The 25,816-nt window shown below is 40.5% G+C and overlaps 1 protein-coding gene across 3 annotated transcripts in view; it reads left to right on the forward strand.

Moving 5' to 3' along the window:
• Positions 1 to 24,387, forward strand: part of rabep1 (rabaptin, RAB GTPase binding effector protein 1) — a 71,013-nt gene extending 46,626 nt beyond the window's left edge. The window contains exons 12-17 of one of the 3 annotated variants that reach the window (XM_048612527.1): positions 435 to 624; positions 4,843 to 4,854; positions 10,432 to 10,487; positions 12,817 to 12,915; positions 21,082 to 21,198; positions 21,816 to 24,387. In XM_048612527.1, the coding sequence (XP_048468484.1) occupies positions 435 to 624; positions 4,843 to 4,854; positions 10,432 to 10,487; positions 12,817 to 12,915; positions 21,082 to 21,198; positions 21,816 to 21,917 (576 nt within the window). In that variant the 3' untranslated portion in view covers positions 21,918 to 24,387. Of the gene's footprint in view, positions 1 to 434; positions 625 to 4,842; positions 4,855 to 10,431; positions 10,488 to 12,816; positions 12,916 to 18,381; positions 18,411 to 21,081; positions 21,199 to 21,815 lie in introns of those variants that run through there. The other 2 variants (XM_048612529.1, XM_048612528.1) reach the window with 2 other exon arrangements.
• The last annotated feature ends 1,429 nt before the right edge of the window (positions 24,388 to 25,816 follow it).

Consider the following 25,816-nt stretch of genomic DNA (forward strand, 5'->3'; position numbering starts at 1 on the left):
CTATCCCTATTGAAAGCTAGTAGTGATTTTGCCTCTACCACCCTGATAGGCAGTAGATCCCAACTCACTGTTAATAAACAAATACTGCTCACCTCCCCTCCTGGTTTTTACTAAGTATCTTGAGGTAAAATACATTTCTCTTTCCTTCCCAGTTTGTATTACATCATTCTGACTGGGAAAAATCAGATGCTGCAGAGGTTTGACTGCCTTTGGCTCTCCAGGTTCCCAGTCTTGAATGTACTGTTGTGGGGTGGCAACAGGTCAAAAGAGGTAAAGTTGTTTTCAAGCTGATTGAATTATGACAATGGTGGCCATGCCTGAGTGTAGGTGAATGAATAACAGTCCAGCTGACTGCCTCCTCAGCCACAGTTGCTTTGCTGTTGGGATATGCCAGTGTGTGCTGCACTGTCTGAATACTTATCTCATTATTTCAGGAACTGCATGAACTAGTGCAGAAATATCGTGAAAATATTGTCAGCGTGCGGACAGCAGCTGATCATCTGGAGGAGAAACTAAAGGCAGAAATCTTTTTCCTGAAGGAGCAGATACAGGCAGAACAGTGTCTGAAGGAGAACATTGAAGAAACGCTACAGCTGGAAATAGATAATTGCAAAGAGGAGATTGGTAAGTAAAAATGAAAACGTGCATTTTTTTTTGAAAATGTCAGCATTTGCAGTTTCTATTACCTCAGTGGTTCCATATTTTGTGGACGGATCTTTAAGTCCATAGTAAACGAATGCAGCAGTGACTACAATAGAAAGTGTGGGTTTGTCATGTTTAATGTTAAATGCTGACAAATAACATTTAGATTTCTTTTCTATTAATATTATTTTTGGAAATAAGCATTAATCTTTTACCTAGATTTCTCAGTTTTAAATCAACATTTTATTGTACAACAATTGAATCATTGAAGTGTTTATGTACTTGTTAAGTTACATTTAAGTAAGATTTCTCCTGGGGAAAAAAAGTGTTTAACTGTGCAATCTTGATTGCCCTTGAGACATTTGTTTGTTAGGCCATTTTAGAGGCAAGGTGAGAGTCAATCTGAGTGTCAATCTGAGTGGTCTTGAGTCACAAGTAGTGTGATTGGATAAGGACAGCAGATTTTGTTCCCTAAAGGACATTAGAGATTCTGCTAAGTTTTAGTGATAGCCTGGCAGTTGAATTGCTACTGTTACAGTAATGGTATTCCAACATAGCTGGAGTTAAACTCCCCACAATTCTGAGATTTGAACTCTTGTATCTAGATCACTAAACAAGGCCTCTGGTTTACCAGTTCACTAACACATTGTTAGTATAATATAGAAATATATATGATATGAAATGTATGTTCTTTTGGTAGATTGTCAGGAATTATGTTCAATTATGGGAGCAGGTTAATATGACCTTAGAGTCTGGTGGTTTTTCACAAGATGTGGCTTAGTGATGAAACATTACCACAGCATAGGATAACTCAGGTGATGGAGTGATTTTTGCTCACTCAGCTTAGGTCACCTAACATGGCCTGCTGCTGTGGAAGCAGAGCTAGAGTTAGGTTGGTTGATTTTATCTGGTGCTGCAGAGTGAAATGTCTGTGTGCAGTTAGAGTCACTAGTCAAAAGGAGGAACAAGTGATTGGCTCAGCATGAATTTGTGTGTCTCAGTTTGGTTTTGCACATTGCTCCACCAAATTGCAGGTATCATTTGCTAGGTCAGGTCCCTCTTCAAAAAATAGTGCAATTTTGTATTGTGTGTGTTTTGCCTTGTTTAATGCAGACAGTACATATTTCACCAAGTTTTTAAAAAAGAATTTATGACTTGCAGTTTCTTTGCATGGAGGCAAGTTGGCATGTCTGGATAAAGGGCAACTTTGAAAAGGTGGTGGTGCTGGGGAAACATTGCACATTGCATGCCAATATTTCATTGATTGGCTGCAGTACCACAGGGCACCATTGAAAACAACTGGAGAATTTGAAACTTATTGACGTTTGAGGAGTCTGTTATCATTGAGAGGTGTTTTAGGTTTTAACAAGTCTGAGAAGTCACTATTCCTGGCTACAATATTTTCAGGAGAGATGGGGGAAGGGATGGAGTGGCATTGGTAATGGATTCTGTCACAACATGAGAATGTTAAATTTGGAAAGTCCTTGTATGTTCAACTTTAAAAGCAAGATGGAAGTCAGCAGAGACCCACAGGAGATAACATTCTTTCTCTATCTTCTGCGTCTCCTGTTTCTGCTCTGTCAGCTGGGGTCTCCTCACCAAGCTCTGACTGCCCGCTTGATGTGCCATTTTGGCAAAAGACCAGTTAGAAATGGGGAATAGTAAGTAGAGTGCTGTCTTGAGGCCTGAAAAGTTGAAAGATTTCATTGATTTTAGACTAATCTCTATAGATTAGAGAGTCCAATGGAATGTTACATATCAAAGGAATTCTAAAAAAAAATGCAGGATAAGTTTCAGTCCTATTCCTGGCCCCCTCCCACAACTCTTTCTTTGATATATCGATGATATCATTTGTGCCACTTCCCTCTCGTCCAGAATTGGAAAAGTTCTTTGATTTTTGCTACCAATTTCCACCTACCCTCACTTTCACCAAGTCTATCTCTGGCTCTTCCCTTCTCTTCCTCGACATCTCTGTTTCCATTTCTGGGGATAGATTGGCCACTAATATCCACTATAAACCCACTGACTCCCACAGCTACCTGGACTATACATCCTCATACCTTGCTTCCTGTAAAGACTCTATCCCATTCTCAGTTCCTCTATCTCTGTCGCATATGTTCAGATGAGGCCAACTTCGACAAGGGAGCCTCTGCAATGTCCACCTTCTTCCTCAACCAAGAATTCCCCAGCACCGTTATCGACAGGGCCCTCAACCAGGTCCGAACCATCTCCCGCACTTCTGCCCTCATGCCTTCTCTCCCCTCTCGCAACAGCGATAGGGTTCCCCTTGTCCTCATCTACCATCTCACCAGCATCCACATCCAGAAGGTCGTCAGACGCCATTTCTGCTACTTCCAGCAAGATGCCACCACCAGACACATTCGCTTCCCCTGCCTTGTCTGCCTTCTGAAGGGGCTGTTCCCTCCGGGATACCCTGGTCCACTCTTCCTTCACCACCAACACCACCCTATAGTCCCATGGCATCTTACCCTGCAACTGGTGAAGGTGCAACACCTGCCCATTCACGTCCTCCATCCCCAGTATCCAAGGGCCCAAACGTACTTTCCGGGTGAAGCAGCATTTCACCTGCACTTCCCAGAATCTAGTCTACTGCATTCACTGCTCACAATGTGGTCTCCTCTGCATTGGGGAAACAAAGCATAAACTGACCGCTTCGCAGAACATCTACGTTCTGCTCGCAAAAAAGACCCTGAGCTACCTGTTGCCTGCCACTTTAACACACCGCCCTGTTCCCTGACCAATGTCTCTGTCTCTGGCTTGCTGCAGTGTTGCAACGAAGCTCAACATAAGCTGGAGGAACAACACCTCATTTTCCACTTGGGGACCCTGCAGCCCTCTGGACTCGATATCAAGTTAGAACATAGAACGTAGAACATAGAACAGTACAGCACAGTACAGGCCCTTCGGCCCGCAATGTTGTGCCGAACTTTTACCCTAATCCTAAGGTCTATCTAACCTCCACTCTGACCTTATACTATCATCCATATGCCTATCTAATAGCCGCTTAAATGCCCCTAACGAGCCCGACTCCACTACCCTCTCCGGCAATGCATTCCACGCCCTTACCACTCTTTGAGTAAAGAACCTACCTCTGACGTCTGTCCTATATCTACCTCCACTTACTTTAAAACTATGCCCCCTCATAATAGCTACCTCCACCCTCGGAAAAAGTCTCTGGCTGTCCACTCTATCTATACCTCTGATCATTTTGTACACCTGTATCAAGTCACCTCTCATCCTTCGTCGTTCTAAAGAGAAAAGCCCTAGCGCTCTCGGCCGTTTCTCGTAAGATCTTCCCTCCATTCCAGGCAATGACCTGGTAAATCTCCTCTGCACCTTTTCCAACGCCTCCACATCTCTCCTGTAATGAGGCGATCAGAACTGGACAATACTCCAGATGTGTCCGAACCGGGCTTTTGTATAGCTGGAGCATAACTTCACGGCTCTTGAACTCGATCCCTCTATTAATGAAAGCTAACACACCATACACCTTCTTAACAACTCTATCCACCTGGGTGGCAGCTTTCAGGAAACTGTGAACATGAACCCCAAGATCCCTCTGCTCCTCCACACTGCCAAGAATCTTTCCGTTAACCCTGTATTCTGCTTTCAAGTTTGTCCTTCCAAAATGAATCACCTCACACTTAACCCTGAAAAGTTCAATAATTTTAGGGCCTAAATTCTCCCATGACCTAGCCTCCTACCCCCACACACCAGGCCTCATTATCACACAGCCTGCCATTACACACCACCTAGTGTTAGTCAGTAACAGATCCCATTAACAACTATTCACCCTCCGAGCCAGATCATTATCAACTCCTTTGTCTATCCAACTGCTCTTTTCTCTTTTCGGGCGCTATCCTATCGTTTCCTCCGTACCCCATCCTCCTCCCTATTTTCTGCATATAAACCGACATTTTCCTAGCTACCTCACCGGACCCGAAACGTTAACTCTGATTTTCACTCCACAAGTGCTGCCAGACCTGCTGAACTTTTCCAGCAACTTCTGTTTTTGTTCAGGATAAGAATCTGTTCTATATCTTAGAATAGGAAATGGATTAAATATTAAACAGCCTTGAAGAAGCGTCTTTTTTAAACTTGCGTAATCTTGTTATTTTGTGTTTCTGTCTGTAATTTTTTTTGTATCTGTTCCTTATTGTTGGCTTTCTCAACTCCTAGACATCTTGGAAGGTATGAAGCCTGTGAATACTGTCTTAAATTTTACCTGTTAATTAATTTTGCCTGCTGGAGATTTGCTTAGCTGGCTCACTAACAAGAGTTGACAGGTTACACTACAATATGCAAAACCCAAGAAGGTCACACTGCCATTGTCATTATAAAGTATAGTCTCAAACAGCTCAAAAGTGAATTAAAAGACCACAAAATACCTCTTTGGATGTTAAATTTGTACCACATAGGCAATCCTTCTAGTCTTCAAGCCTTCTCATTTGTTACCTTTCTTGTTTTCCATGTTCTCATTGACACAATGTGTAGTGCTTCATTGAATGTCTCACTTATTCTAAACTTCACAGGCACTATCCTACACTGATCCTCTCCAAGTCCTCATGATGCTGAAGTCTGATCCCTTTCTGCTGTTATTCACACTTGCTTGTTGTCTCTTCCTTCCTGAAATCTTCAGGGTTTGAACCATAATCTTTGCCATTACTTAATTAGTTCTTCTTCAAAGTTGACAATGTCTTGTTGCTTCCGTGTCTGAACAAGATGCATGATTCATCACGTATACTGTTGTGCCAATAGTTGAAGTTAAAATAGAATATTTTATCGACTAATACGATCATAAGTTTAAAAATTGACCGTTTCAACATTTGGTAGTACAGAACCTAAATAACGCTTAAAAGTTTTTTTGTTGAAGTGTTTGATTGTGCACTCATCAGGATAATTCACAAGAATACTAATTCAAGGGGAAAACCAACATTTATACTGCATGAGCAGAGAGTGCTGACTGGTCGGCAATTAGACTCTTGTAGAGGCATTGCAAAGAAGAATGGACCAATTAATCATGATTAACAGTGAACTCTTAGGCTTTGCTTAAATATGAACCAGGCGAGTTAACTCTGATTGGTCAGGGCACAGTCATTTGTTGGTTCATTTCTCAGGACAATCCAGTTCAAACAGGCACAATGAGTGCACATGTTGTCTATTTGAAAAACCATAGGGACCTGTGCAGTAGTAAACATATTTTCCAGTTTATTCCACATTGCATTTCTCCTAGCCCTTGCATATTTCTAGTATGCATGTTTATATTTGAATCCACAGCTGTATGAAAGGAAATTCTTGTATGTCTAACCTGCACTCAAATTCACATTTGAAATGGAAGAATCAATGAGAAGTTGATTTCTCATTGAGAAATCAATCAGGAGTCCTCTACTGCTCCCTACTGCATATCTGCCTTTGTTATACACTTTGGGATTGCTACAGTTCCATGTACTAGAAGATTGGCCTTATCAGCAACCTCATATATAGACCCTGAGACTATGAAAACTCTATGAAATTGGGAAGCATCAAAGCCATCCTGTAGAATAATGGCTATGCTGATAAGATCAGGGTATCTCGACCAGGCCACATGTTCAAGTTAGATGTGATTCCGCAATTGGATGGCATTTGCTGGATAACCCTGAGTGGGAGAATTGTTCCACTGATAACCAATTTAGGATTGTCAGTTGGGGTCGTAGTGTAGTGCTCTTGTGTACACTGAAAGCTAGATGTGCTAATAACATAGGGCACCCTAGTTGGCAAACAGTACACACACTGTGCCTGTTTCAACCTAACAAAATAAGTGACAGCCATTTCATTTCTTGGTGCAATGTCATGACCAATCAAAATCAACCTACCTGGTTTAAAATTTAAACAAAATCTTGGCAGTTAAATCCACTATCATTAATTGGTGCATTTTCCACAGCAATGTCTCTACTGATCAGAGTTTAATTGCCAATTAATCAGTACTCTACTCTCATGAGGTATAAATATTGTTTTTCTCCCCCACCCCCCCTTAAATTCATGTTCTTCAAATTCTCCTGATGAGAGCAAGAAGAAAAGTTTGAAAAGAATTATCATTTTTTTCCAGCAATGCTTGATCTCTGTCTTGATCTCTCATTATCCTACCAGGTAGATTGGTTTACTCAGCAGTAGTTTCCTTTCTGGTTACTTTTTTTGAAATGATTGCAATTGGAAGTTGGAATAAAGCAGTGAAATAGATTGCCATAAAGATCAGGTAGTAATCCAAAGTCATGTCACAATGAAAGAGTTGCTCCCTTTTGATTAGTGATTCATGAGTGCTTGCACAACTTAGTTTTACAGTACATGTCTAGAGTTCACAAAGTGCTATTCTGGTCATGTTGCCTTTAAGAGGTCACAACAGAGAATCCGATACCTCCCAAGTACTCTTACAGTTATGACTGGCTGAGTTCAGGGCAAGTTTGATAGGTATGTGGGAGCAAATTAGCAGAGTTTTCCCTCCGCTCAGTATGATACATGACGTGGGTAGTTAAATGTAACACCTTCCCATTAATTGTCATCAAAACAACATTGGATTTATGACAATATCAACTGGCTGTAGTTTAAATATGCTGGCAGCTCTATTATTTTATTTGCTAGGAAAAGTGCATCCTGTTTGATCGGGAACTAAATTGGTTTACTTTGTGGAAGCATTTGATTTTGTTAGTCCCTGCAATTGCATGTGATAGAAATGACTGTGACATTGCAAACAATACTAGTTTCAAATAGGCTGACTGGCCTCTCAAAGTCATAGTAACTTAGCTTTAGGAACTTATGTAATTTGCCAGGGCAGTTGGCATTAAATGTTGGTTAAAAAGTCAATGTTATTATAAAACTAACTTAGATCAAATTCTACTATACAGAAATTGCAGCATCTCACTGCGGATTTAATGTCTATTTAATTTGTATTGTTCAGTATTAATGAACCTGTAACCATTTGGCTCATGGCTAGGTGGGAGAACCACTTTAACTTCTCTTGATTGTCATGATGATCATGCATTTTCCTGTTAACCCTCCACATTGGGTATCTTCCATAACTGACCTGCTCCACTCCTGGGCTGGGCTTGGCCGTATTCCATCCCATTCTGACAGGTTGCTGCAGTTTATAACTGTGTCGCCTTCCCACTGAGGTCAGACCCAAGTGCTCACTGCACCTGGTGCATTGAATGCTTCAGTACAACTACTCTCCATCTCACCAGTAAACTTAATCTGACATCAGGCACAAAAATGGGAAGTGAGAGCTTCATAGGCTTAGTAAACTCTTCCATTACTTAAAAACAAACAATACCATGATCAGAAGTCAGGAAATCAGCCAATCTGTTGGCTCCACATCAACTGTGTATTGCTTTGGAATGCCGATCTCTAACCACAGCCAACACCTTCTAGTCCCCAAACATTAGTTACACTGAAACATGCCTGGCTGAGCCAATTTGCCTTCCACTGGATTCTGCTATGTTCAGTCTGCATCTTGGGACTGTCCAATTGCTGCTGCCCAGGTTCATAAACTCAGTTTCACCCTTTTGATCCTTCTTGCTCACATATGTGGCATTGGTACCTGGATGTACCAGAAACACTTGGAGCTATAGATTGCGATCCATCACGAATTCAGCAGGGAGACCATCTAGCCAAGCCTGTGATTCCAGGTTGCCTACTCTCAGAAACCAGGGTCTTGTGCTTTAGAAAACTATTCTCCTGAGCCCACTTACTAGTTTAAGATTCACTCCTCTAGTCCCACTGACTTTAATTCTAATTCAGGCTGTATCTTCTTTCAACAATTTCTTTTTATGGTTTCAAAAACTTTATTTTTGCACTTTCCTTCTTCTTTCCCATCTATACACATCTTTTTATAGTTTCTTTTTAGCTCATAACCTGTACTCGAATACGGTCTGGCAACTATGTTGTAAAGCCATAGAATAACCTCAGTAGAATTTGTTCTAGAATAATGTGCTAGCATAGACGCTTCAACTTTATTTAATGATGGCATTCCACCTTCTGAATAAGCCCCTAATTTAAGACTTGACCATTAATCTAGGCTGATATCCATTAAAGGACAGAGAGAGCTGCATTTTTGGAGGTGCCTGTTCCTGATGAGACATTAACCTGTTCAGTGAATATTAGGAATCTAGCAGCGTGAAGCCCAAACCCATCTCAAACTGCTTTGCATTTGCCTGATGTCTGACCCTTCTTATGTTTGGATTAATCTTTGCTCGTGCTATTTGTCTCACCCACTCCAATTTGCTTCTTGTTTCTCCTCACTTCATGTTTCATCTTGGTACCAATTCTTCTTGCCAGATTAGTATAAACTAACCCTGTTGTACAGCTCGATCAAATCTCCCCTTGGTCCCTTTTGTTACTTGTTGAACAAACCCAGCTTCTCCAATCTAACCTGGTAATTAAAATCTCCCTAGAATCTCTCCGATAAATCTCAACTGTAACTTTTCAAGGCCTCCTTGCATCCTCCTTCCTGAAGTTGTGAGGATCAAGAACTGGATGCAATAGTAGGTGTGATCCATCTAGAGTTTTATAAAACCTTTCCTGCTTTTGCACTCAGACCCTCTGTTTATGAAGTCCAAGTTCCCATTTGCTTTGCTAACTACTCTTAACGTATCCTGCCACCTTTACAGATCTTTACACATGAACCCAGATGCCTATATTCCTGCACACTCTTTAGAACTGTGCAATAAGTCTATATTGCATATCCCTATCCTTTCTCCCAAAAAATATAATCTCTAACTTCTCTGTGTTAATCTGACACTTTTTGACTATTTGCCTGCCTTTCCATAAATCTCTGTTTACAACTCCAAGGGAGCATTGACTGTGTGGCCCTTCTGTACAATTCCTAGAGATAGTATAGAGCTGTAGGGGTTTGTTTTAAAAGTACATGAATTTAAGATTAACTCATCAATAAAGAAGGAAATGATTTAAACTGGATATATCGACAGTTCCCAACCCAGTTTGCTGATATATTCGTCATTAAAAAAAAAACTGACTATAAATGACAGTAAGTATCAGAAAGGTGAGCATCACCAGCACCACTGCCAATGTACCCCCCCAAACATACGCACATGTGCCCCATGCACACGCCTTATGGCCCACCCCACACACAGCCCACAGTCTCACAACCCTGTGACCCTACACACTTCTTTATACCTCCTCACACAATACCCACAAACACCTCCCTACATATACACACACTCACCCACACCCTGAAACTCCCCCAGACCCCCCACACAAACACACGCACGCACATGTAGATCCCACACTCAAACCCGCACCCACACACACACCAACATCTAGCCTCACATCCGTAGACACACACCCACCAGCACCCCCACACACACGTTGACTGAAACAACTCAACTTTCATTCTGTTCTGCCAGTTAGCTTTTATCAGATGAATAAGGAATGATATTTAAGTAAATAAACTTTTCTGAAGCTGAACATCTCTAATAAAAACAGGTACCGGATATTCATTATCAGCTCTGTCAGCAGCTGAAAAGTGAAAAAACACTAGTCTTTCAGGTCTTGCCTTCAGCCTAAGGATGGATTGCAACAGTAACCTGCCTTTTCGATTGACAGATGATGGGCGAGCTGTTTGTTACACTTGCACAATTACATTCTTCATCATTTTGTTCACATGCTGCTTAGCTTAACACATTGCTGCTGTACAACATTAACAGTAAAATGTGCTGTTCTTTGTCAATTACATAGATGTTGGACTAAACAATCTCCCCTTAATCTTTTGCCTTTCAGCATCTTACTCCAGTTTAAAGACTGAATTGGAGAGAGTGAAAGCAGATAAAGATCAGGTGAGGCATTGTTTTTGTCCAGGGTTTCTCTGCTGTTGCTTTTGGACGAGTAACTGTCATGAGAATGCCTAACACTAAAATGGTTGACGAATTGTAAAAGTTGGTTTTGTTTATCTTTGACTTCCTGTGAGCTTTGTGCACTACCAATGGTGCAGCTGTTGAGGAGGCTAATCCGAGTGATCAGCTCATGCTACACAGTGCCATCTGGTGGGAAGTAGAGGGTATGATCTGTTCAGCTCAAAAAAAGGTTCAGGCTCAACTGATGGAAGCAAACTTTTGTTTGGACTACGGAAGTTAAAGAGAAGCAGTTAAATTTACAAAAAAACAAACAGCAAATGAGGAAATGCAAAAGAAACATTTTGTTTTAATAAGAAAGGTGGTCAGTGCATGGAATACATTGCTGACATGAATAACAGAACAGAAAGAAAAAGCAGATTTTAGTCCGAAAAAGGACTGTTATTTGGAATATACCAAGGAAAAATATTGTGTCTCAATGGATTGGAAGTCTTACCTTGAAACAGAGAATTTGTCAACGTCAGTGTGTTTTGAAATATTTTAATTTTAGCAAATAAATTGAATTAGTATTTTAAATGTTTGTGCACAACACAGGGACAGGAGCTGGTAGGAAATGATATACAAACACACAGTCCAAATTTCTGGCTCCAAATGGTGGAAAAGGCATTTTTCCATCGGTTTGAATGGATTGTAAGAAAAGACTTGGTCAGACTGGCTGAAGAGTGGCAGATAAAGTTTAATTTAGATAAATGTGAGGTGTTGCATTTTGGAAAGGCAAATCATGGTAGGACTTGTACAGTTAATGGTAGGGTCCTGGGGAGTGTTGCCAAAAATAGGCACCTTGAAGGTATAGTCACAGGCAGACAGGGTAGTGAAGAAGGCAGTGGCGTGCTTGCCCTTATTCGTCAGTGGATTGAGTATAGGGGTTGGGAGGTCATGTTGCAGCTGTACAGAACATAGGTTAGGCCACCTTTAGAGTACTGCATTCAATTTTGATCTCCATCTCCAAGGATGTTGTTAAATTTGAAAGGGGTGCAGAAAAGGTCTACAAGAATGTTGCCAGGGTTGGAAGGTTTGAGCTATAGGGAGAGGCTGAGTAAAGTCAGAGGTCTACAGCATGTAAACAACCCTTCGGCCTAACTTGCTCCAGGGGAAAAAGTCCCAGCCAATCCAACTTCTCCGTATAACTGAAATCTTCCAACTCGGGTAGCATCCTAGTAAATCTTTTCTGCGCTCTTTCTAGTTTAATAATATCCTTTCTATAGTAGGGCAACTAGAACTGCACACAGTACTCCAGATATGGCCTCACCAATGTCTTCGATCCTACCTATAGCATCTGTACCAAATAGTCTGGGGCTATTCTCCCTGGAGAATCGGAAACCGAGGGGTGACCTTGTAGAAGTTTATAAAATCGTGAGGGCCATGGATAGGATGAATTGCCAAGGCCTTTTTCCCAGAGTAGGGGAGTCCAAAACTAGAGGGCATAGATTTAAGGGGAGAGGGGAATGATTAGGGCAACTTTTTCTCACAGAAGGTGGTGCGTGTATGGAATGAGCTGCTAGAGGAAGTGGTGAAGGGTGGTACAATTACAGCATTTAAAAGGCAACTTGATGGTACATGAGTAGGAAGGGTTTTGAGACATACGGGGCCAAATGCTGGTAAATGGGACTAAATTAATTTAGGATTTTGGCATGAGTGAGTTGGACTGAAGAGTCTGACTCCGTGCTGTACAACTCTGTCTCTATGATTCTATGCCTGGTTGATCTTCACTGAGATTGATAGGCTGGTCAGCACCATCGGCTCCAAACCACGATTAAGCAGCATGCACTTCGCTGTCAATTGTCTTCAGTGTGATCTGCAACTGTTCGCAGGTTCATGGTTGAAAGAATGTCATTGGGACAGTGTGCTCTTCAAAGCATGCTGCAACCTTGTCTCAAGCAACAGGACAGTGCTGTGACTTGGGAAAAATTTCATTAAAGATTTTAAACCACAAGTAGATATTGATATTAATACTTCTATTTTCAATTCCCCTTTTCATAGAATACTACAGCACAGGAATGGCCCCTTTGGCCCATGATGTTGTGCCGAACATGACACCAAATTAAATTAATCCTTCTACCTACCTCTGGTCCATATCCCTCCATTCCTTGCATATTCATGTGCCTGTCTAAATGTCTCTTAAAGGCCACTATCGTATCGGTCATATTTCCCTTTATATCTTCCACTTCTTACTAGTGGAAAGTACAGGAGGAAATTTGAACACATGCGCGAACATTCTAGTTCTTTAACAAAAACAAACTCCATTTGTTTTCAGCTTGAAACCAGAATGCAAGAGAAGATCCAGTACCTGGACAACCTTGAAGAGGTGAATAACAGCTTGCAAGAGCAACTGAAGAAGGAGGGTGATGCAAAGGTGAGAAGTATAGCACCATGAATTCAAAAAGTTGGAATTGACCTGGTGATTTCACTTCATGTGTTGCCATTCAGTTGGGACTGGCAGGGCTAGATAGTGTGTACAGCAGTCTGTTCAAGATAGGTTCATTGACCTTTTTGATTGCATAAGCATCTAAGAGGATATATTTGCCAAAGAGTGAGTGCAGCTGAGGTTCGCTAGGCTAATAATAGGGATGGCAGGAATGTCCTCCGAGGAGAGATTGGTTCAACTGGACCTGTATTCACTGGAGTTTAGAAGGACGAGAGGGGATCTGGTTGAAACCTATAGGGCTGGACAGACTAGTTGCAGTAAGGATGTTTTCCTTGGCTAGGCGGTCTAGAACCAGGGATACAGTCTCGGGATACGGAGTAGACCATTTAGGACTAAGATGAGGAAACATTTTTTACTCAAAGATGAACATGTGGGATTCTCTACCACAGAGTTTGGGGAGGCTAAGTCATTGAATAATATTTATGAAAGGGGTGGATAATTCTTTTGATTTAAAGGCACCAAGGGATATGAAGAGAAAGCAGGAATATGACATTGAGACGGGATCGACCATGATCACATTGAATGGTGGATCAGGTTTGAGGGGGCCGAATGGCCTACTGCTCCTAATGTCTACGCTTCTATGTTTTACCAGATAAAACTTCATTCTGTGTGGAGTTTTAAATGTATTTCTCTGCGGTGATTTTAGGGGCTACTTTTTCATTCTCAATCTCCTTTTAGTTGATGTATTCATGTAGTAACATTTTCACTATATTTGTATTGCTGTATGAGCTATTTGATCAATTAATTGAAATCCTCAATGATCATCACCAACCAATTAAACCTAAAGCCACAATATTCTATGAAAGTGTTAATTTCCTAGGCACCCCAGTCTTTAAATTCTTAGAAAACATCAGGCAAAAGGAGGAGTATTTTAATGCTGTTTTGATAAAATAATTGACATGCACTTCTATACACAAAGCCATCACCAAAATCAGGTTTCCACACACTGACAAGGTTACAACTAAACAGTTGCATGTTTGCCTCTAACATGGTCACTGCATCTCAAATAATTCAGTGTTGTAATCACAGACCAGACCACCAAACTGTGCTGCAAAAACAATACTATACAAGTTAAAATAGTAATATATTCTACAATGAATGTATCAATGCTCCTTTAGAATTCAGAATGATGTTTGTCAGACCAGATGACTGAGAAGCCCAATTTTGGATCCACAAAGTTTTCCACAGCAGAAGCATGTTGCTGCACAGGCAAGTGGAACTCACAGCACTGGGTTGGCTTCCTTCTCCTTCTCCTTTCTCTGCCACTGCCATTCCACATTGCGGTTGATTCAATGAGCCTTGAGGTGGCCCATGCCTTGATGGATGGAAGTACCTTGCTGAACAGTCAGCACCACTTTCCTCACAGGCAGTGGTGTCAATGCCTCCGTACTGTAAGGTGACCTTGAGCATTATCCTGTGTCCACTCTCTGAATGTTGGCCAAGAGAGAGCTGGGAGAAGAGAACCTGCTTAGGGAGGTATCATTCTGCATCAGGCTGGCGGCCCTCCCAGAATTCGATGTAGGCACCCCTGGTGAAATCTCTCAAGGATCTTAATGTAACCCTTGGTAAACAGTCCAGGTCTCCCTGCAGTAGAGAAGAGTGGTCAGTCCGATAGCCTTAATAGATCAGGGACCTTTGTTGACTTTGAGGTCCCTTTTACGAGCAGATAGGTAGTGATGGAGCCCAGAGAGAGATGGGAAAATAAGTTAGGTAGGCAGACAAAAGAGTTGTTGATTGTAAGCCAGGGAACAGGAAAAGCTAGGTAGGTGATGATGGGGACTAAGAGTAGATTAAAATGGTTTGGCTGTGCTGAAAGAAACCCGTATCGTGATAGGACCTGAGCTGTGAGGGTGGGTAAAAGACATGAAAGGAGGCGTTCATGCTATAAAATATATTCAGTCCTGAAGTCTACAAGATGCCTAAGCAGAAAACGGGATGCTGTTCTTTGAGTTTGCGCTGGGATACTGCAGCAGGCCTGCAACAGAGATGTTGACATGGGAACACAGTGGTGTATTGAAGTGGCAGGCGACTGGAAACTCAAGGATTTTTATGGATAGAACATAGGTATTCTGCAAAGTGGTCACCCCGTCGGTATTTTGTCTCCCCAGTGTAGAGAAAACCACATTATGAATGGTGAGTAGAGTGGACTAGATTGAGTGAAATGTAGGTAAATCACTGCATTGGAAGGTGTGTCCGGGGTCTTGGATAGGGAGGAAGTAAATGGGCAGATATTACACCTTCTGTAATTGTATGGGAACGTGCTGTGGGGTGTAGGGAGGTGCTGGAAATGGAGGAGGAGTGGATAAGGGAGTCCCGAAGAGAACAGTCCTTGCGGAATGCTGACAGGGGAGGGGAGGGGAATATGTGTCTGTTTGTGGCATTCCCACTGGAGGCGACAGAAATTGCACATCCTTTGGATGTGGATGCTGGTGGGGTGTAAAGTGAGGACTGGGGGACCCTGTCAGTATTGTGGGTGGGAAGAGCAGGTTGAGGGCAGATATTCAAGAAATGGTCAGGCCTGGCTAAGGGCCCTGTTAACTACAGTAGCCGGGCATCCTCCGCTGAGGAAAGAGTGGATGTTTCTGAAGAGCCCTGCAGAAGTTGGACTCAATGACTTAATGCAGTTCAGTTGCCTTTTCATCAGTACAGCTTATTTCTGCATGATGATTTCTTTTTCTCACAGAAGGAACTCCCTAAGGACTCTACACAGAATTTGTGTAGTTCAGTTTGCCTTTCCTGCAATACAACTAAAAATCAACATTTCTGACATGAGTCCATACTCCTCCTCCTATAAAACTGTGAACCTTAACTCAGATAAAAGCAAGTATATTAGCATGATTTATACATCATATCACCAAGATAATTTAGTGCCAATTATTTTTCTGGCCTCTTCTGTAGCTCTGCAAAGAGTGCTTCAGTTCCACCTTTAAGTTCTTTTTCATAACTCAATCAAGTACCTTCTCATTTTGAAAGAATAAATTCAGAATGGCTTCTGTGCATACCAACACATCCATCTTTATCCTGATTAAAAGTCCCTTTAGTATTTTTTTCATATTATTGAGATGCTTTTTATGTTCCACTACACACATTGTTTTTCTTTCAGATTTGATCTCTGCACACTAATATTTTTCAGTTTGTTCCAATCCCATTTCATGCGTACCTTATGAAATTTGTTCCAAGCAATATTCACACTTCCCACATTCCACATTCCAAATTTTGAATCTGCTTTCCGAAGTGTAGTTTCCCATGCAGTTTACAAACCTTGGGGTTTTCAACAGTATTTTGGGAAATACTGATCTGCCTAGGTTGTTTTCATACCTCAATACTAGCAACACTGCTGTTCGGTGTCAAGTGACATTGACCCTTCAAGGACAAATTTTGGTTGTTGGCCTTTGATTGAAAGATCTAACTTAGCAATTCTACAGCTCTAGTATGGACTCTGTACTGTCTTTTACTGATATAGATTCATCATGTCTGCCTGAACAAATCCTTTGCTCAACTGGATTGTAAATAGGCAGACTATATATTCTCAGAAACAGTTTCAGAATTGGATCACTCCATTCCAATTGATGAAAACAGAATACCACCTGTGAGGTTATTTCCCAAGATAAAACCTACATTTTAGATTGGTAATTTAGGAGCAATTCCAGCACATGACCCTGGTATCAGAGCACAATCTTTAATATACCAGATGTAATGGGAAAGGTACAAACTTTCTCTCAACGTGATATTTAATATACAATGATTCCATGAACTTTCTGGAGAAAGATTCAAATCCTTCGCTAATAGTAAGTTGTGAACTGAACCAGTATCTCCCACAATAATAACCTTTTTTAGGCTTGTTTTTGGACAAAATAAAGTTATTTACCCTTCAATTATAAACCTCTTGTAATTATTAGCATCTCTATCTTTCTTCTATGTTAAAAGATTGATGTATGTGTTTTCTCTAAGTCTCACTTTCTCATGCAGCTCACCTTGTGGAAATTCCTGTTATTTGCACCAATGTCGCTAGTTTAAATCCGTTTCCTTTACAGGTGCTGACTTTTCTGAAGGCTCCCTAAGTGTTCTTGTTGCACCCACCAGTTTACATTTCTACTTCCAACAATTTGCTTTTACATGTCCTGACTTATGGCAAGGAAAATATGCAGGTCTCCTAAATCCCTTTGTATTCTCTATATTAATCCCTTTGCACACACCTCTTCTCCACTTTTGCTGACCTCTGGCCGGCTGTTTTGCTACCGGCCACCACTCGCACCCTTACTTGCTCCAGTGCAGTACTGAGGGAGTGCCACACTAACAGAGATGGCATCTTTTAGGTGAGATGTTAAACTAAGGCCGTGTTTTCTCCATCAGGTGATCATAAAAATCCCATGATGGTATTTGATGACATGAGAGGTATACTCCATGTTGTCATTGCCACATGGATTCTAGCTGAATGATCAATGTAAAATTGAGCTTTTATTTTCAATTACTTAAGATACCATCCTGCTGGAACCACTTTCTTCTATTTCTCTTTCTTTATAAAGACTCTGCAGCTAGTAGATAGAACAGATTGATTTGTAACAACGCTATGCTTTAGCAAATTAGATGCATTTTAGTCTTCAATGCAATTCTTTATTTAAATATTTTTTATTTAATACTCTGAAATATTTTTTCATTTATGGATTCGGGCCAATCTCTGGCCGAGAGTACTTTTGGTGAGTTGATTCCTACTGGTTTGTTGCTTAGTTCAGAAACATTTTGAAATAGACTTCTATCTCTTATTCCTAGAATTTCTCAATCCAACTTATGATTAGATATTTTGGTGTAGTTTCAATCCTTTATGCTCAAATGTATTGCAGCAAACTGGAAACGTTGGTATTTTGGGATTTTTAAAGTCCTCCCATGGGATATGGGTGTTACTGACAAGCCCAACGTTTGTTGCCTGAATTGTCCTGGAGGAGATGGTGTTGAGCTGCCTTCTTGAACTGCTGTACTCTGTGGACACCCAGGTTAGGGAGGCAATTTCCAGGAACAACTGAAGGAACAGCAATATAGTATTGAAGCAGGATGGTGTGTCACTTGGAAGGGAACTTGCAGGTGGTGGTGGTGTTCCCATATATCTACTGTATGTATCTATCCCTTGTCCTTCTAGGTGATGGAGATTGTGGGTTTGGAGATGCTGGCAAAGGAGGCTATGTGAGTGCTGTAATGCATCTTGTACTTGGTGCACAATACTGCCACTGTGTGTCATTGGAGGAGGGAGCAAATATTGAAGATGGTGAATGGGGTGCTGATCAAACAGATTGCTTTGCTTTGTCCTGGATGATGATGAAAGTCTTGAGTGTTGTTGAAATTGCGCTCTTCCAGATAATTGGAAAGTATTCCATCATATTCCTGACTTGTGCCTTGCAGATGGTGAACAGGCTTTGGGGAGACTGGAGGTAAGTTATTTGCTGCAGAATTCCTAGCCTCCTACCTGCTGTTATAGTCACAATATTAGAAAGTCTGGTCCAGGATGTTTTATAGGGGTTTCAGATATGGTTGTATTCTGTCTTTTGGAGTTAATCACTGACTGACAATTGTGTGATGGAAATATGACTTGCAACTGATCAGTCCAAGCCTGGATATTGTCCAGTTTTTACTAATATATACATGGATTGCTTCAGTATCTGAGGAGTCAGAAATGGTGCTGAACATTGTGTAAAGTCATCAGTGATCTATGATGGAGCAAAGGTCATTGATGAAGCTTCTAAAGATGGTTGAGCCTGGGACACTACCCTGAGGAACTCCTGCAGAGATGGCCTGGAGCTGATGACTGACCTCCAACAACCACAATCATCTTTTGTGCCATATATCACTCCAATCAGCGGAGAGTTTTCCCTCCCTGATTCCCATTGACTTTGAGTTTTGCTAGGGGACTTTGATGCCACGCTGATTTGAATGCTGCCTTGATGTTGAGGCAGTTGCTCTCACCTCACTTCTGGAGTTCAGCTCTTCCATCCATGTTTGGACCCAAGCTGCCATGAAATCAGGAGCCCAGTGGCCCTGATGGAACCTAACTGAGCAACTAAATGCAACTTGCTAACACTGTAAATGACATGTTCATATTTTCTATATCAGCCTGTTCAGAGATGTTACTTAGCACCTGCGGAGCAGGTGGGTCCTGAACCTGGGCCTCCTGGCCTAGAGGCAGGGACACTAACACAATGCCACAAGAACCCCTTAATGACACGATAAAGATTGAGGGAACATCGATGGAGCAGAAATTTGTTGGATTACAGTGGCACAGTGGTTACGGCACGACGCCAATGACCTGGGTTCAATTCGACCCTCTGGCAACTGTCTGTGTTGAGTTTGCACATTTTCCGTGTCTGCATGGTTTTCCTCCCACAGTACAAAGATGTGCAGATTGGGTGGATTGGCCAAACTAAATTGCCCATGGTGTTCAGGGATGTGTAGATTAGGTGGATTAGCCATGGGAAATGCAGGGTTATACGGTAAGGGGTGGGTGTGGATGGGATGCTGTTTAGAGGGTCAGTGGACCCGATGGACCAAATGACCTGCTTCCACATTGTAGGGATTCTGATTGGATATATCCTACTTTTTTGTGGATAGAAGCACCATCAGTTGGTGGAAACCAGTAGTACACATATTAACAAGTAATGCTCTTGTGTTAGGACTACAACTCTATTCATGTTAGGGATTGTGTATTTAATCACCTGCAAGAACTTCACAGCCAACGTGTAACCTTTAATGAAGCAAGTAGAATCATTAATGTATTTTAATGTTTTTTTTACGTAGAATATATCTTAAATGTGCTAGTGCATGTCCACTATGACACAGTGACTCCCTAACTTCTAAACCAAAAGATTCTGGGTTCATGCCCTGCTCAGAAGGTTGAGTGTGAAATCCAAACTGACACTCTAGTGTAGCTCCTCGGTTGCTACTCTTCAAAAAAGACTGGGCAGCATATGACCTAGGGATATTATGTAAATACAAGTTCTTTCCTATTCTGTTTCAGTTTCCAGTCATACACCAGCAGGTGGGCAGCTAGCCTTGGGAGATTTAGATTAAGCAGTTTCAGATTATAACTGATCAGTATGCATGATCTAGTTGCAGGTTGGAGAGTGTTTGTATGTGAAGTAATGAGATATGAATCACTTATCAGACTGTAGACACTGTGATCATATATCTCCATTCTTCTAAATCCACAAGTGTGAATTAAGGGGTACATGTTTCTCAGCTGTGGTCAGTGGAATTAACTAATTTAGGAAAATCACTCCAGTGACTTATAATTGGCCAAAGGTTTGAATGCTCATAGTCTTACACTTAAATGAACAAGTAGCAGATGGACTGATGATCTTAATGGCAGAGCATTCTGTATTGGTTGGGGGTGTGGTGGTGGTGTCAGACTTTGCCCTTTTCAAAGCTTCAAGACCAAAACATTTGACAACAAATGGTATTGCTCATCAAATGTGGTGAACAATTTGCGTAAGAGGTTTTAGTAGTGTTGTTAAGGGGTAACTAACTTTTCGATCAGACATCTTTTGTCGTCTTTGTTGGAATGGAAAGATTCAATGATAATTGACACCTCCAAGGGTGCATCCCACCCCCTCTACTGCACTGGAATGTCAGCTTGAACTATGGGCTCCTGTCCCAGACATCTGATTCTGGGGAAAATACCACTGTTGAGGCTTGACTGATATAGATATCTACAGCACAGAAGCACGTTCTGTGAAAGAGTGCACTTTTGTAGACTGTTGTATAAAAATATTACACATCTTATTTTGTACTATAGCTGTTTAGGGTTATCTACTGCCAAGCATCTGTTGTCTTTTTGCTGTTTAATCAATTTGTTTAGCACTGGCGATGAAGAATTGTACCACCCAAAGTGCAATTATTCTATAATTTTTTTTAAAAAGTGTCATTTAAATACTATAGTAAGAGGATTCTGTGAACACATTGAATTCACTCAGATACAAAACCTAAATAAAATAACACTGTCTGGGACTCGGACAGCCAGGGCTGACCAGTGAGAATAATTCAGAAATGCACAGAGTGATAGTACTTAGAGCTGTAATGAGACAAGAATTCTTTCCATTTCTGTTTCAGACCAGCTTAGAACAATTGCTGTATGAAGAGAAGAATAAAGGTCAGAGGTTACAGACTGAGCTTGACGTCAGTGAACAAGTACAAAGAGATTTTGTCAAACTATCCCAGACATTACAGGTAAGGAATCTTTACTCATTACCATTAAATGGTGGGGTAGAAATGAGCTAGATCTGAGCTGAGGCTGTACGTGGGATAAATCAGTTCCATCTTCTAGCCTTGAATATTGTACACTGCATCTAAGCGAGACATCTAATACTCGGGTGTTTCATGAGGAATTTTAAATTAAGAATTGTAAACCAGAAATATGTCAGTCTTAATGATTTGAGTGCTTGTCACCTTGTCCCCAGCTGTGCTAACTTAATTTGTGCAGTTTCCTTTGTGTTGAAACCCAAGACAGCATCTGAATGGTCTCCTAATTGTTGATATTTTATTCTTTTCAACCCTACAGTCCCTCTCCTTTCTTGACTTTTACTCAACAGGGTGAGAGACTCTGCTGCTAAGCTAGCTTTTTTTTTGTTGTAAACTATAAGTATAATGTGTTTATGATTTATTTCCTTCTGTATCTTTACTGTGTTGAAATGAAAATTCAGAAGTATCTATTCACACTTTTTCTCCAGATCCCAAAGTAATAGAATAAGTGACTGCATTCATTTACGTTTTGGCCATGGTTTTAAAGAAGTCTGTCATTGGTGGACAATTACCGATATTTGTTTTCTTTTCATTACCTCTAATAGGTGCAGTTGGAGCGGATTCGCCAGGCGGACTCACTGGATAATGTCCGTGTGATCCTGAACGACACAAAACTGACAGATATTAATCAACTCCCAGAGACATGACATTAAACCCTGGAGATTGAGGCTACAATAGTTTTTACTCAACCAGACACTTGTCTTTGTAGAAACATGTTAATTCTTATTTAACTCAGAAGGATCAGAACCTATGGATTAATAGAACGTAGTAATTGAGGTGTAAATGTTTCTAGATTGACTTTGTACAGGGCGCCTGACTGCAGTTAGATTCCCAATTCATGACATTGCAACAGAGGAACACTAAAGTTTTAAATTTAACTCATATGATGAGAAAGGATCACTGAGTGTATGCCGTGCGTAAACTTTGAAAATCACTGATTCAAGAATTCCCAGTCTTGCTGGAGTAAACATGTCTAATCTATTGCTCTTCTATTTATACCATTTAGTTCTTTCTTGTGTGTTTCATGTACATTCACTAAAGCAGCATTAGACAGTCATAAACCTTCAGCTCATGCTTTTACTTGTGAAGGTTCAATGTTTAGTACTGAGAAAAGTGTGAACATTTGGTTTAGCCAGTTTTGTTTTACGAATGGTACTAACTCTAGAATCTGCTCACCTTCTCGCATACTGCCAGCTCCTTCCACTAGCAGACAATGTTTCATTTGAATTTGTATTTATTGTACTTGTTGTCCTTGCCAGTTTTAAAAAGATTTGGGGAGAAAAGTACCTAGTTAACTAATTTTCAATGACTAAAAATTGCTGACTTGCTTTGTACGGACAGAAGCAATTGAACCAGATTTTTAATGATTTAAAAACAATAATTTTGGTTGACTAAGTTTGTTGACTTTAATTCTTAAGATTTAATACATTTGCAAACAAATACACTCAATTAATATTGGAACTAAATATTACCAGTTGAATTCTTATTCAGCATACACGATTGTTGTTCAGCTGGTTTTTCCGAGGGTATCATTTTAGGATGGAGTATAAAATGATGTGATCTCGCTTGATTTAGCCCTTCCTTTACTATCTTTGAAGGGTGAACCTGGAGGCTTGGAGTAATCAGATCAGAAGACTTGGACTGCCCTGCAGATTTTATATTCTCATTGGCTTCCTGATGTATATGTAAGAAGATGACAATTTAGGTTTTCAACACTGTCATCTGACCACATTTAAAGAGAGTTCAGGTGATTAAAGTTTGCACTTTGACTGATGACTGGCCTTGGATTCTGTACACACTGATTTCCATGCCCTAAACTACAATTTGAACAGGCCACAATGAGGAAAGTGACTGCAGTACTGGGAGAGTGGATGACTTCGCATCTCGACCTGTGAACAGCTGTTTATGCATTGCATTGAATTTGCAGTCTGGGCTAAGGTATTCCAGAATTGTATTGTTAAAAGATCCATGGCACAGGATGGCATTTTAAAATGCATATTGGTAACATTTAGAAATGACTAAGTATTTCATTGTGTTCACAGCAGAGCACATTGGCAGCAGGGATTGCAGAAAAAAGTGAGGATGTCCATAATATTTTTTGAATCATGATGTGCTGATCTGGGAGAGGTGAAAGGAACTGGAGACAATGTGAAAAGTGGTTTGCAATTTCAAACCCATTTTGAACAGGAAGGTTAAATAAAAGCCAAAAGAACCAAAAATGCTGTAAATCAGAAACAAAAACAAAAGTTACTGGAAAAGCTCAGCAGGTCTGGCAGCATCTGTGAAGAGAAATCAGAGTTAATGTTTCGGGTCCGTTGACCTGAGGAAGCGTTGCTGGTCCCGAAACATTAACTCTGATTTCTCTTCACAGATGCTGCCAGACCTGCTGAGCTTTTCCAGTAACTTTTGTTTTTGAGCAGGAAGACATTTAGTTCTCCCCAGAAAACATTTGTTGACGATGGCTGTGCATTCAAGGGGGGAAAAAAGTGCATTGTTTTAAACTTGTATATGTGAACTTTTCCTTTAAGCCTTTAAAAATTAAATTCAACATAACTTCCTTGGTGCTTGCTTTAAATAGAAATATGGTACAGTATTAAGAGCATGGCACTTCAATCCTTTCCATTACAGCTCTGATTTAAACATGGTGTATGTGTGATCTGACTGGTTAGTGAAACCAGTGGATGCTCTCCACAGATTTTTTTTTTTGTGTGTGTGTATATTACATAAATTGACTTTAAAGCTTTGATCAGCCATAGCTGGTTTAGCAATATCTCATTCTTGGCAACTATAAGTACAGTACAAGAGGTAAAGGGTAATATGCGTCATGTGTTCCCTTGTCTATTATTGGAACATTCATGTGCAGTTTCCCTGGATAATAGCACGTCTGTATTTACTTAGTCCAGTGGTGAAACCACATTTTAACTGCCAATGTCTCCCAGTAAGAAGTTCCAAGGGCACTTTGTTAAAAAAAGTCATATCTTAGCAACACAAGCTATTAGTGTCCTGTGCAAGTGTGGATGTACAGTTCTGTTTACAGATTTAAAATGTAACCAATTTAACTATACTGAAGGTGTCCTTATGAAGAAAGTGTTTAAAATAAAAGCTGCTGGAGTAAAAGTGTGTTGATAGAGTAATGTATAGATTAATAAATCACTTCATGCAAACTAAATGATTTTTATGTTTGGGATCTTGCCACTACATCTGCAGCTCCTTCTGAACTTGCAATGCAGTATTCTTTGGTTGCCTTTCTAACAAAGGGATCTTCCTATGGATGGACCAGGATTTTCTTTTTAATTGGCATTGCTTCAACCATTTACTTTGAAATTTGTAACATTTAATGCTAATCAGCCTGTGAATTTTACACTGTCTAGTTCTGCCTCTGCCTCATGATTGTGTGGACCAGATTCTAGAATCATTTTAGGATCTTGGTCTTATTCACCTAGCTTGCAGAAAAAAAAAAATTGTCTCCTGAACTGTCTTTTAGTGAAATGTCACCTCAAAGCAGTGTCAGTTCTTAAAAATATTTTTGATAAAGTAAGCTCTCAACAATATAACAAAAATATGCCATAAACTACTTCAGCGTTCCCCTATGAAAAATTTATTTGAAGCCTTTTAAATACATAATCACTTCTTAAGGGATCAAGTCCAAGGATGTGTCTCTGCCTGCTGGAATTCTGTCTTCTAGCAATAAGATTCCACAAACAAAAACAAATTGAAATCCAGTGACTTTTGAGTTAAGAGATTTGCTCGATTGATCCAAGAACGAGTCCAACTCTAGGTTTTATCGTTCCAGGGATGAGTGGGTTCAGATACAGAAAAAAAAAACTAATAGGTAATGGTGGGGATTCAGGATGTCTAACAGGCTTGTTGGTTCAATAGCCATTTTCAAAATGGAATCGGATAAATTAGAGCAAGAGGTAGAAAGAGCATCCACTGAAACTAACTAGATTAGTCTTTAGAAGATTAGCTACTCACTCTGGGCTGAATGGCCCTGTCTGCTACACAATCCTATTAAGGGAAATGCAATCAGGTTATGTAAACCGGATTAAGAATCAAATCGATCACGATCTGTTTGAATGGTAAAACAGGGAAGGTTGTAACAGAATGTTGGAGGGGCTGCTGCTAGATGGTTTACTCAGGTTTCTACATTCCTTTAGTCATTTGCTGAAATCCAGGTTTTCCCTAATTCTGTCTCACTACCAGTCACAGAATATGACTTATCCTCAATTTAAATCCCACCATAGCCTTACCATCCCAATATCCACCAGCCCTTCCAGCATATTGAATTCATTTGTAGTTTTTGTTTTAAAATCTATTTTCTAATGCAAAGTCCCAAACAGTCATCCCAAACCTTTACCTCTTTTTTTTAAGGATGCTGCTAAATACCTGCTTCTGAACAAGTAGCTGTGTAAATTTGTGAAGAGCCTTAGTTACATGTTAAAGGTATGAAATAATAATATGTAGAAACTTTTAAAACTAAATTATGAGAGTTGAAAGCCCAGGAACTTGAAACATCAATTCCCCTCTCTCTCTCCTCACAGATGCT

This window comes from Rhincodon typus, chromosome 26 (genome assembly GCF_021869965.1).
Source record: "Rhincodon typus isolate 14 chromosome 26, sRhiTyp1.1, whole genome shotgun sequence".
Classification (NCBI taxonomy): Eukaryota; Metazoa; Chordata; class Chondrichthyes; order Orectolobiformes; family Rhincodontidae; genus Rhincodon; species Rhincodon typus.